This window comes from Echinops telfairi, unplaced genomic scaffold (assembly GCF_000313985.2).
Source record: "Echinops telfairi isolate 266 unplaced genomic scaffold, ASM31398v2 ScPeMD7_7458;HRSCAF=8496, whole genome shotgun sequence".
Taxonomy (NCBI): domain Eukaryota; kingdom Metazoa; phylum Chordata; class Mammalia; order Afrosoricida; family Tenrecidae; genus Echinops; species Echinops telfairi.
In genome coordinates, this window is record NW_022111358.1 from 3,578,045 (window position 1) to 3,591,453 (window position 13,409).

The 13,409-nt window shown below is 41.1% G+C and overlaps 1 protein-coding gene across 2 annotated transcripts in view; it reads right to left on the reverse strand.

Annotated features, from left to right (window-relative positions):
• Positions 1–9,706, reverse strand: part of NSRP1 (nuclear speckle splicing regulatory protein 1) — a 36,422-nt gene extending 26,716 nt beyond the window's left edge. Inside the window, exons 1-2 of one of the 2 annotated variants that reach the window (XM_004706897.4) lie at positions 9,677–9,706; positions 8,520–8,613 (exon numbers count right to left, since the gene is read on the reverse strand). In XM_004706897.4, the coding sequence (XP_004706954.1) occupies positions 8,520–8,613; positions 9,677–9,696 (114 nt within the window). In that variant the 5' untranslated portion in view covers positions 9,697–9,706. Of the gene's footprint in view, positions 1–8,519; positions 8,878–9,676 lie in introns of those variants that run through there. The other variant, XM_045299603.1, reaches the window with a different exon arrangement.
• Positions 9,707–13,409: the final 3,703 nt, after the last annotated feature.

Sequence of the window (13,409 nt, forward strand, 5' to 3'; positions counted from 1 at the left end):
TGTCGGGAAGGTGAGCATCATAGAATGCCAATTTACTAGAAGAAAGTATTCTTGTGTTGAGGGAGTACTTGAGTGGAGGCCCAATGTCCTTCTGCTCATCTTCATTTCTTTCGTAGTAATTTTAATTTGCTCATGTCTCAACTACATGCCATATTACTAATAAAAACCACCCTAATCTTGTCTCACCACCTAACCGCCCTATCTGTGTCTTACCAACTAGTCTGGGATTCTTGAAATAGAGTGTTTTTTTTAACTCTAGTATCTTGAACAATCCCTGGAAAAAACGCCAATGTATGTCTCGTGACTGATCATATGACGATTTCAGAACTAATAACAGCATTACAGTTAAGTAGACAAAAGACTCCAAAGTATCTGCATGCACAGTATTTTTGCACTTTTTTGTTTGTGCAGAAAGGAAAAAAAATTAACCAAAGAATCTGGTTGTGTGCTAAAATAAGTAAACTTGCCCAAGAACACACTTAAACACAAATCCACAAAGCAACTTCACATGAATGAGACAACTGTGCTATTATTTCCCTTCCTGGAAAGAGTAAGAACTTCCCCTCCTTCTCTCCTCACCATCAGTTGTTCTCCTAGCTAGTTCTGCGACACTCTTCGCTACTGAGGAATAAAATAAAGAACGGCATTCTCCTCCAATCCGAACTCTATCATTTAGCACCACCCTACTCTTTTGTTTTTTCCCCACGGTTTCACTTATAGCAAACAGACTAAGGGATCCGTTTTTAACAAAACTGAATTATTATAAATCTTTCACTGCTTATGTTGCTGTTAGATAAAATCAGTATCTTAAATTTGCCAGAAATTCAGTTTAATACCACACAAGTTCAAAAATCTTAGCCAACATGTAAAGACATTTCCTGCTTATTTTCACAAATAACATGCTTTCCTGTGTTTACATAAAACTGTCATTTTATTTGAACTAGAACAAACTATGTTCAGAGAAAAGGAAAATTATCTGATTATACCTGATGAAAAGCCAGACCTGAAACATTTTATTGATTTTTTTGACTCTTTCTTACCATTGCCAAACCAAACAGGCTTCCAAGTAAAATAAGATTATCTTTATTAGGTAAAATAGACCGAAGAAACGACTTTGCAAGACAATGTTTTTAAACATTTGGATTGGAGTGTAGAAAAATCAGGAAACACTGAAAGCAATTCAAATGTATCATGCAATCCAGTAACCTGCTAATGTTTAACTTTAGGAATAAGCAATCATAGTTATATAATTATTGCCAAAAGCACTCACCTTCAACTATTTTTCAAATTTATAATACACTAATAATTTTGAGAAAAAAATCTATTGCCATCTGTCTGAAAAATGTTTTCATATATTCTCTGCAATTCTACACAAATAGCATTGCATATTCACCACACAGTATTCATATTTATACTGCGAGTTCGTTTTTCAAAGACTTTTATCTTTCAACGCCAATGTATATTTCTTGCAGATGTAAGATTTAAAATCCTCAATGTTTCACTTACTCTAATTTTTTAAGTAATAGTTTATTAAATTTTTGGTAAAAGCGCACATAGCAAAGCAGCTCCCGTGGTGATGTCAGGAAGTGTTGGACTACTAACCATTAAGTCAGCAGCTTAAACCCACCCGCTGCTCCCCGGGACTGTCTGATCCCACAAAGATCTACACACTGCAGGAATCCTATATAAGGTTGCTATAAAGCACTAAGAGGAGTCCTGGTGTTGTAGTGGTTACAACCACTCACAATTCATCAAACAACTTCACACGTATGAGACAACTATGCTATTATTTCCCTTCCTGGAAAAGAGTAAGAATTCCTCCCTCATTCTCCCTCATAATTGGTTCTTCTCTTAGTTCTGTACTGTTCTTCAAGGTCAGCAGCTTGAAACCACCAAGGTCAGCAGCAACTACAAGGTCAGCAGCTTGAAACCACCAGGCACTCCAAGGAAGACAGTGTGTTGCCATCACAATTTCACAGTTTTAAAGGCTTTTAGGTGGGGCTTTCTACTCCCATAGAGTTACAATCTCGGAAACCCAAAGGGGCAGTTCTACCTTGTCCTATAAGGCCGTCATGAGTCAGAATTTAAGAAGGGAAATCGTTTCGGTCTCATGACTGATAGAATAGATAACTTACTTTGAAAACAAACAAACATAAAACTACTCTGGAAAGGATTGGCACAAATTGCAAAACTTTCAGTAAGTGTCTATCAATTTAAACATATAAAAATTAATGAGTGCCCATTCAACCCAATCCTTACTTTATTTTTTTCCCAAGTAGAAAGCAAATGTCTTGAGAATGATGATGGCAACACATGCACAAATGTGCCCGACACAACAGATGACTGTATGGACTATGACAAGAGCTGTACGAGCCCCCAATAAAATGTTTGAAGACAAAACAAAATTTCTTCATCATGAAAAAAAAATCTGTCTCAAGGAGGCATAAGCTACCGAAAGGTTAGCAAGCGACTGAATCAGCGTCTTGACTATTGTCTTCAAACATTGATGGGTAGCACCCAAGTCTCTATCAAACTGCTATCCTTCAATTTGTAAGGCCAGATGACTACAGATGTTTCTAAATTCAACACTATCCATTTCTCCTGTCCTCAGGATTTCCTGGATAATTATGATCTTCTACGCCTTCCATCTTTGTTTCTAACCGGAGCTGCTCCTGGATGGCCATGACCTTCCCAGCAGGAGAGGGAGGCAAGGTGGGTCCAATCCTTACTTTTTTAAAAATGCTGATATTATAGTAAAAAACAGCAGCTTACTGTTATAACTTATGTTTTTAATATAGCAAGACTGAATATTTTTCATGTTTATTAGATAGTTCCATTTCTTCTCTATTGGTCTATTAATGTATTTTGCCATTTCTATACACCAGTTTGTGCTTTCCTTAGTTTTGTAAAGCGTATCTTATGAAATGTAATGCTTAACCCATAAAAGGACCAACGCTTCTGAATGATGCAAAGTAAAGCTAACCTACCCTCTCTCTCCCTGACATGAAAGTGGAAAAGATCTTCAATGAGATGGAACGACACAGTGGTTGTAGTCAGAGGCTCAAGGACTGTGAGGAGAGTGCCGAACCAGGCAGTGTTTTTCCTGTACACAGGGTTGCTTTGAGCTGGAACTCACTTGATAGCACCTAACAACAGCAATCCTAATTTTGTATATTTCAGCTATATGATTTAACTTAAAACTTCCTGTTAAAGAGGTCAGAGGTTTTTAAATGTATCTGAAAGCAACATTTTTTTTTCAGGGTTGAATCCAGGTATTTTTAAAGCATATGAGTTACACTGTAAAACTGGATCTTGTACAAATATTATTTTCTAGAAATAATGATTTAAGTAGTCAATTATAAAACTGAAACCCCACGGGAGAGGGAGAGATGGGGGAAAGAAGGGAGGTGCCAACAAACCCAGGGACAAGGGAAGAATAAGTGATCTAAAATTGATGGTGAGGAGGGCATAGGATGTTTGGGGGGCTCGATCAAAGGCAATGTAGCTGAGAGGAATTACCAAAGCCCGAATGAAGGCCGAACATGATAGTGGGAAGGGAGGAAAGTAAAAGGAAATAGAGGAAAGAACTGGGAGGCATAAGATAGTTATAGAGGTCTAAATACAAGCATGTATATATGTAAATCCATTTATATACAATGACAGGGGAATAGAGATATGTACATATATTTATTTATAAAGTATTATGGTAGCAGATGGACATTTTGCCTCCACTCAAGTACTCCCTCAATGCAAGAACAATTTGTTCTACTAACATGGCACTCTGTGATGTTTACCTCTCCTGACACGATCACAGAAGACAAAATGGGTGCATAAGCAAATGTGGTGAAGAAAGCTGATGCTGACCGGCTATCAAAAGACAGCGTCTGGGGTCTTAAAGGCTTGAAGGTAAACAGGCGGCCATCTAGCTGAGAAGCAACAAAGCCGACATGTAAGAAGCCCACCAGCCTGTGTGATCATGAGGTGTCAATGGGATCAGGTATCAAGCATCAAAGAACAAAAAATCGTATCATAGTGAATGAGGGGTGGTGGTGGTAGTGGAGACCCAAAGCCATCAGTAGTCAATTGGACACCCCGTCAGAACGGCTGCAAGGAAGAGAAGAGCCAGTCAGGGTGCAGTATAGCACCAGTGAAACACATAACCTTCCTCTGGTTCTTTAATGCTCCCCACCCTCCTCCCGCTACCATGACCCCAATTCTATCTTACAAATCTGCCTAGACCAGAACATGTATACTAGTCCAGTTAAGAGCTCACAACACAGGGAATCCAGGACAGATAAATCCCTCAGGGCCAATAAGGGGAGCAGTGATACTAGGAGAGGGTAGGGGTTGGAGGGGTGGGGAGTTAGGGGGAACCAATCACAATGATGATGTATGGCCCCCATCCCAGGAGGACAAACAGTGGAAGACATGGAAAAAAAAAAAGAACTTATAAATTATCAAGGAGGCATGGGGGAGGGAGAGCAGGGGGAGGAGGGGTAAAAATGAGGAGCTGATGCCAGGGGCTCAAGTAGAAAGAAAATGTTTTGAAAAAGATGATGACAACATATGTATAGATGTGGTTGACAAAATGGATAATGTATGAATTGTAATAAGAGCTGTAAGCGGCCACCATAAAATGATTTAAAAAAAAATGAAATCCATTATGCAGCATACAATAAGCATTCATTCATCAGAGAGAAATTCTCTAAAAGAAAGTTGTTTCATCTGTCAGACAACATCTAACCTGTTGCATTCAAGTTGATTCTAACTACTCATAGTGACCCTATAAGATAGAATTCCATCGGATTCCAAGCCTAGATGTAATCTTTACGGAAGCAGAGTGCCCCATTTGTCTCCTGCAGTGACTTGTGGGTTCAAACTGTCAGCCTTTGCGTTAGCAGCCAACTCTTAACTACTACACGACCAGGGTTACTTCCGCAACATCTACTTTAACTACTAATCACCTTATAGGCACTTGGAGGGTCCCTGGTTACTTGTTGAGCTGCTAACCAAAAGGCCAACAGTTCAAAATCACCAGCCAGGCCTTGGGAGAAAAATGGGGTTTTCTACTCCAGTAAAGAGTTACAGTTTTGGAAATACACAGGGGCAGTTCTACCTCATCCAATAAGGACACTTACTCAATGGCAGTGAGTTTGGTGTGAATTTTATAAGCACTGTGAGATACTGGTTATTACAGTACTTTCAAGAACTGCGCAAACCAAAGATAAGCAAATTACAGGATGTGGATGCAATCTACTTTACCTTCTGTTGTTATACATAATGTTACGATGGAACACAATCATATGAATTGTTTGCATTTTCTCTAATGATCACTTTTGTGCTGGGATGGCACAACTAGTAGACTGTAGGGCCTACAAAGTCTGAAACATTTACTCTCTGGCTCTCTGTGATATCAACAGCTAAAATACCTGGGTGAGTAATCTTCTTCCTTAGAACCTTGACATCCTGATTCTAACTTACGCAATTCACACTCCACAAGAGTAAAAGGTAAACAAATACCTCATAAAACAAGTTGTAAAAAGCAAGTGCTGCAAGTAAGATAAAGTGTCCTAAAAAGAAAGTGATTATTTCCAATGGGGGAGGGGGTGGGACTCAAACAAGGTATCTTGAAGGAAGTCGTTTTGGTTATGATTTAGGCATGCAATGAAGGCGAGACTATTTCCAGGGGGAAGAAAATCAGAGTTGTAAAAAACTCTGACAGGTAGGAGAAAATTGTCAACAGCAGTTTGAGGTCAAAGAATGGAGAAGCTTTCTACCTCAGGATGAACACTCGAAGTTTGGGAACAAGGGAGTAACATTGACGAGAAGAAATTCATTTAAAATAAATTTCAGGGAAAGGTAGATGAAAACATAACTGGCTATGAAGTTATTAAAAGTATCCATTACAGAAATGCTGAAAGTGGTGACTGGGAGAGAGAGAAAGGACTGGAGAAAAGGGAATAAGTATATCTTATGACAGCAGAACTACACAAACACTTAAAATCCCACAGCAGTGTCAGAATGAGAACTTACTCAGAGGGGTAAAAAACGGTCACCATCATTACTAGCTCTTCTACCTCTACACAAAAGAAAACTTATTTCTAACCATCCTAACAACTTTAAAAAGAACTACTTAAATCATTAAAACCTAGACTCCCAATTTCACATTTTTAAAGCTACAGATACAATTCACATGCTAGGGCACCCTCTGCTGGACACATGAAAGGAAATCCTGGTCTTAAAATTGAGCTCTTCATGGCTTTTGCTCCAATTACTGGAAATTACAGATTGCTCTGCTTCACATTAGCTCCTCTCATGAAATATCTTTCTCTTTATTTTTCAAAGCACTGGTAATTTTATTGTTGCTTAAACTGCAAAACGGAATTAATTTTGAAGTATTTAAAAACACAGTCAAACCTCACATTTAACTCTCTAGAAAAGCTGGACCCCACCACGCTGATTTTTTATAAATAAACAAATTACACCAAAGACTAAGTTTAAAAAAAATCATTTTATTAAAAAAAATCATTTTATTGGGGGCTCGTACAACTCTTATCACAATCCATATATCAATTGAATCAGGCATGTTTGTACATATATTGCCCTCATTCTCTTCTAGACATTTACTTCTACTGAGCCCTTGGTATCAGCTCTTTTGTTTTTTTCTCCCCTCCCTCCCCTGCCCCACTAAAGACCAATTTTATATATCCTACTCATCAGCTGCGGCACCCGTGTCAGAGGCTCTGGCTGGGGTCTACAGAGACCGTATAGTAAAGGTCACCAGGAAAGGAGAAGCCAGAGTATCTCTACATGCTTTCCTCTGGACCTAAGGCTAAACCTCTGATGGGATTAAGTTCTCTCTGGATAGACCTAGTCCCACCAAGTGAACCTGGTCTCCAACACCCGTGTCTTCGCCGTGTCCCTTCATCTTATAAGTTTCCTTCTTGCTGCTCTTAATCTCTGTGTTGGCTCAACACTCCTTTTGCTTTATCAGGTCTTACATCACCTATAAAGCCAGTCCTCTGCATTAAAGCCTTTCTGTGCTTGACAATATTGGAACTACCTTCCCAAAATAAGTGATTCTCATATCACAGCTCAAAAATGCCCATCGCATACCAGAAACGCTTTACAAAGTAAAAATTACCAAGCGCTTTCAAGGTACTTCATAACCTGACCTGATTCTGTTATAATCTCCTCTGCAGCCACATTTTCATAAATATCCTTCTTCCTAGTCACATTCTTTCACAAAAATGTCTTGTATTTTCATGTTCGCTCTATATTACTTGCTGTCCATCCCACCAACTAAAATATCCGCTTCATCTTTCTACCCATTTCAACTCAAACAAGCCTTACAAGCTGTTTAAATGCCCATTCCTGCACTAATTCCCCATAGCAAAGTGAATCACTTCACCATCTACATTTCAATAACGTTTTGTGATTCTACCATTAAAAAGAGACTGCACAGAAAAATAGAAAAAGTCAGTTTTGGAGACGGATTAAATTAAGTGTAAATCCCACTTGATGTCAGGTTTGGTATGTGTGGTACAATGGGTTAAGCTGCTAACTGCTAGGTCAGTGGTTCAAAATCACCAGCAGCTCTGTTAGATAAAGATGAGGCTGACTGTTCCTGTAGAAAGACTTGGGCTCAGAAATCCTAAGGACCAGTTCTATTCTGTCTTATGGAGTTCCCTATGCTTCAATGGGTCATATAACTAATATGAATGTAAAGGAGAGCTATTTTTCTGCCAGAACAAAGTATGAGGTTAACTGATGTGGAGGTCTTTATTTGAAAGCTATAAAAAATGACTGAAACATTAGTAAGCACACATTTGGACTGCTGGTGTTAGAAACTGTGAGCTTCACAGTAACACACTGCTTTGGCTGCTCAGGTTCAAAATGTTCTTATTAGATGTTAGTTAATACTGTCAATTACTATAACAGCAATTACTTTTAGCAGTGAGGACATAATCAAAAAGTATTCTCATAAAGAACCCAATCACCCTAGAACTTAATGTCTAAGAAATTAGAAAACTACTTTGCTAATAAAAATTTCTAGGAAACTAGTGACATTTCAATAGTTCTTAGAGATCTTCATGTAATCAATAATTTTGACACTTAATATTAGTTGTCTAAAAAGGACTATGAAAAAAATTAAAATAAAATAAATTAAAAAGACTATGTATCTAAAAGTTTTAAAAAATCTTTTATAAGATTTGAGAAGGATGAGGGCAATGAATGTACAAATGTGCTTTACACAACTGATGTATGTATGGATTGTAATAGAGTTGTATGAGGCCGTAATAAATCGATTAAAAATATCTTTTATAAGACTTTCATTTTAAAGATAAAACAATTAGTGGAACGTCACTAAGTAGTACTTTGTTCACTTATCCTACACATCACAGACACAGTTGTGACAACTAACTAAGATAAACAAAGACATGAAACTCATAAGTTCAATGAAAAGCGAAGCAAATGGTGTACTTCCAACAATTCATGAGAGAATGCAGTATCCTTACCTCATCATCATCATCAGAATCATTCCCAAACACTGATGGCTTTTGCAAAACAGGATGCAACTGCTGTGTTTTCTTTGGCAAAATAAGCCCATACCTGCATAGTTTTTCAAATAGAAATGACACCATTATATGTAAATGTTTCCCCATAAAGTACCCAACACGTTCACTACATCTTCCAGATGAAGCTACCAAGTGAAATGTTATAGCCCATAAACATATAGCAAAATATTTCTGATTTCCAATGATCCCAACATTTTTATAAGCCACGTGTATTGTTAATGATTACTCTGCCTGACCTGGGCCTGGCACACATGCCCCTTTCTAATCAAGGATGACAACGGACGAGCTGCGAGATGTTTTAGATGCTGAGTGAGAGTACCCTTCGACAAAGGGCATGTTGGTGGGCAAGGAAGGGCTCAGTTCATGTCCACTGAACAGAAAAACACGAATTTAACCCGGTGAAGACCCCCCCCACCCCCCTTCCTGGGAACTTTCAACTTAAGTTCTTGGGTAATGGAACCCGCACGAACCAACTGGGGAGTCCTTGATAGGGCTGCTTTACAGATATGTTTGTGACACTTTAATTTCGTTTCTCTTGCTTGGGCCCTAAGAGTTAGATGTCTCGGGAAGCCGATGTCCCCAACAAAATTAAGCTTCCGAGTGGGCACAGTATTTGTCTCTTGCGGCCACGTGCCCCTCCGCCCCCTAAAGGCCTACCCTTTCCCTGTGGTTTCTCAAAACAACATTCCTTCCAAAATCAAAGCAAAAACGAGCGAAGGACGGGCAGCAGGCCTGCAGCTGCTGCCAGCAGGAGGGCCTGCTGTCGGGAGGCCGGGCCGTCTCTTCTCACTGTCCCGGGCGCATCCACGGGGAGGAACGCAAGCGCCGAGTAGGAAGCAAGACTGAGGGGCCTCAGACCGAGCTTTTGGAAAACAGAAAAGTCTCGCTCTCTGCCCCTCAGCCTAACTTCCTGTATCTCCTCGCAAGTTTCTCCCTCACACTCCGGCTTCCAAGCTGCAGAGCGCTCGGGGGAGGGGCACGCGTGTCCCCCGGGCTTCCCCGGCTCTAAGCCTGACGGCCAAGCCCCTTTCACTTCCAAGGCCACTGTCCATTGGCTTCTCCGTCCCCGGCCTGGCCCTGACTCCCGCAGCACTCACTGCCTGCCCGGAATCGCCATCTTGCTCCGCTCGCCGCCGAACGTCGCCGCCGACGTCTGCGTAGCGCGGGCGCGGGCGGTGACGTCATCACGCAGACTCTCGCGCAGCTTTGGGCGGTCCGGAACGGGTTTCTTTGAATTCCGGCTGAATCGCGGAGTCTCTGGTGCCTCCTCTGGGAGCTGAGTCTTGGATCCTTGGGGTTTGTTTCCAAGCTGGCCAACTCTCTCTAAAGCAGGGATTAGAATGGGATAATAAGATCGCATACTTTTAAGCCAGGGGCTCCCAAAGGCTATCCCGGTAACCAGCAACGTGGGGATTGTCTGGGAACTATTGGAAAATGGTAATCCTGAGGACCCACAACAAACCTGCTGAAGCAGAAGCTAAGGAGGGACCCAGTTTTCTTAGCTTTATGAGATAAGAAAAACAAGTAGAGACTTGATTTAGATGCTCTTTCAAGTCTGAAACCACTAACGTGGGCTCATAATCCACACACAAGTCCCCTTTTTTAGTGGTTTAGAGTATTTAGGGAAAACATACAAGGGTTACCCTTTAAAAACCTGGAATTTTTTTCAATGCTATGCAGTTAGATTTTTTTTAATAAAACAACCTGATCACCTTCACAAAGTACTCTCCATTACACTTAATACATTTGTCAAATCTTCAAGTCCATTCTTGGAAACATTTTTCAAAATCATCTGTTTGGATGGCTGACAGCATGTCCCTCATTTTTCTCTTCACCTCTTCCATGACATCAAACCACTCTCCTTTCATGTCCCTCTTCATTCACGGAAACTAAAACGTCACACAGAGCAAGCTCAGGTGAGTAAGGTGTGTGGGGCAAGAGAGGCATGCTGGGTTTTACTCAAAACTGGCACCGTGAGATGGCTCTGTGAGCAGATGCACTGTTGTGACAGAACCAGTCCCTCGTCTGCCACAAATCAAGCTCTTTTTGGTCATACACTGTTAAACAATCTTTTCAGAACCTCTAAATAGAAAGCTTGATTAACAGTCTGACCTGGTGTAACAAACTCCAAATGTACTATTCCCCGTCGCATTTAAAAAAAAAACAAAAAACGAGCATGGGTTTTTATGGAGGGGGGAGTACCCCCTCTTATACAGTAAAACATCTGGGAAAGCTGGAACCTGTAAGACATTTTAGGGTACAAAAGGGACCCCATCTCAAATATAACTTAAGGAGAACATTTAGTAAGTCTTAAAAGAGACAACACAGAAGCATAGACATGACTGGGATGAGGGAGGCCATTAGTATGAGACGAGGCCAAAATGGCCAAGGATGTTTCAGCCCAGGTGGCCAGATAAATTGGGCACGGAACAAAGGGAACTGTCACAAATTCATGATTGCTAGCCGATCACTCAACACATCATAGTTACAGGTGGGACTACAGAAGTAGCAATGAGGACACGTGATGGGGACACATACATTAAGCTAGATAGAAGGCTTACAAGATTGGTCCAAGGCCTTTCGACCAACACAGGGTGAGATTCATAGGGTATGACTAGAGTATTCAACCCCCAGTACTGTCCCCTGTATGGTGACCTCATCAAGGTTGCACCCAGGCAAGCCCCTAAGAGAGAGATTTCCCCTCCCCAGGCTGGCTGAAGAGACGTGGAGGTAATCTACTTCCAAATTATTTTACCTAAGGTCAAGATTATCTACATCCTCGGTTAATGATCAGAAAGTATTCAGTGTAGGCTAATCTCTATGGGAACCCTACAGATGAATTTAAGGCTGTCACTGCCATCTATAAGCCTTTTGCAAATCAGGTTGCTCAGAATTTAAGCTCTAATATAGGCAGAAGCCTATCAGAAGGAATACTCAAAATATTTTTTCACTAACTGCCATAGAAAAGTGTTAAGACTGTACTATATAAGGTGGCTCTGAGTTCCAGCTCCCCTAAGTTTTACTGAATATGCTAATAATGTAACAACTGTTCACGGTGTCACCTGGTATAGAAATCAAAAGGTTGTTGGTTTTGACTTTTTTAAAAAATCATTTTATTGGGGACTCATACAGCTCATCACAATCCATACATACGTCAATTGTATAAAGCACATTTGTACATTTGTGACCCTCATTCTCAAAACATTTGCTCTCCACTTAAGCCCCTGGCATCAGCTCCTCCTTTTTACTTCCCTCCCCACTCCCTCCTCCCTCATGAGCCCTTGATAATTTATAATATCTTCTCATTTTGTCATATTTTACACTGTCCGACATCTCCCTTCACCCACTTTCCTATTGTCCGTCCCCCAGGGAGGAGGTCACATGTAGATCCCTGTAATCGGTTCCCCCTTTCTACCCCACCCTCCCTCCACTGTTTTTGACTTATTGTGGCCCTGTGTAGAGTAGGAAGGCGCCTTGGTGGCCATTTAGATATGTGTTGGGCTACTAACCACAAGGTCAGCAGTTCGAAAGCACCAGCCGCTCCTCTGGAGAAAGGGCTTTCTATTCCAGTACAGAGTTACAGTCTTGGAAACTCACAGGGGCAGTTCTACCCTGTCCTGTAGCATCACTATGAATCGGCATTGATTTGATGTCAGTGAGATGACACTGGCAAAGCTAACAACCAGAATACTCCTTAGAAGCAAGGATGACAAGGCTCCATCTCATGGACTTTGGACACGGTTTTAGGAAAGACCAGCCCCTGGAGAAAGACATCATGCTTAGGAAAGAGTCGGGGCAGTGAAAAAGGAAGACCTTTGGCGAGATTGATTCACACTGTGCTGCATTGATTGGCTCAAATAAAAGGATAGCTGTGAGGATACAGTGTTTCATTCTATTGTACATAAGGTCACTATGAGTCCGAACCTACTCAACAGCACCTAACGACAACAACCAGCAAAAGAAAAGGGCCCGGAGTGTAGCATGTCCTTTGGATGCCCTCTTTGATCCAAGAGACAGCTGTAACACCAGAGGAGTGGCAGAGCAGCAGCAGCAGAACCAGGCGCCAGAGTGTGAGGCAGAGAGGGGACTTCCCAGACGACAGCAAGTAAAACTGAATACTTGGCACACAATTGGAGGGGCTGGGTCTTGTTGACTCATGGAACTGGAGCTTGTGCCTTTGGGTTGAGTCTTGTAGAGGAGTGGCATGCCCTTTGGGCATTCATTGGCAGCCCTAAAAGGGCTTTGTAATTTTCCCAAGCCGGGCAGAGGCCAGGCCCAGAGGGTGAGGACCAGAAAGTGGTCTGCCTGCAGGCACAGCAGAGAAGAATGTCCTGAGCAAACAACTGTATCCTGAGCATTTCTCAGCTCAATTTTAACCTGTTAACTCTCCCCCAAACACCATAATTGTGAGTATCATCTGTGAGTTCTGTGTGGTTCTTAACAATAAATTATTGAGCCCAGCTGCAAAGTAGAGAGTACTGTTGGAGGAGCCTCATGGGTTCTATGGCAACTACTCAACTCTGCTCTTGTGGGGCTTAAGTAGTAATAGACAATATGAGTGTGGCTGTTCCAATAAAACTTTATTGAGCAAGGAAAGAGAGGAAAGAGGTAGGAGGCAAAGGACATTTATAGAGGTATAAATACAGGAACGCATTATCTAACTATATTTATATATAGCGATAGGGACCTAGTTTTATGTACATATATTATATATGAAATAATAAGGTAGCAGACAGATATTGGGCCTCTACTCAAGTATTCCCTCAACACAAGAACACTTTGTTCTAACAACCCAGCATTCTCACCTTCCCGTCACAATCATTGAACACA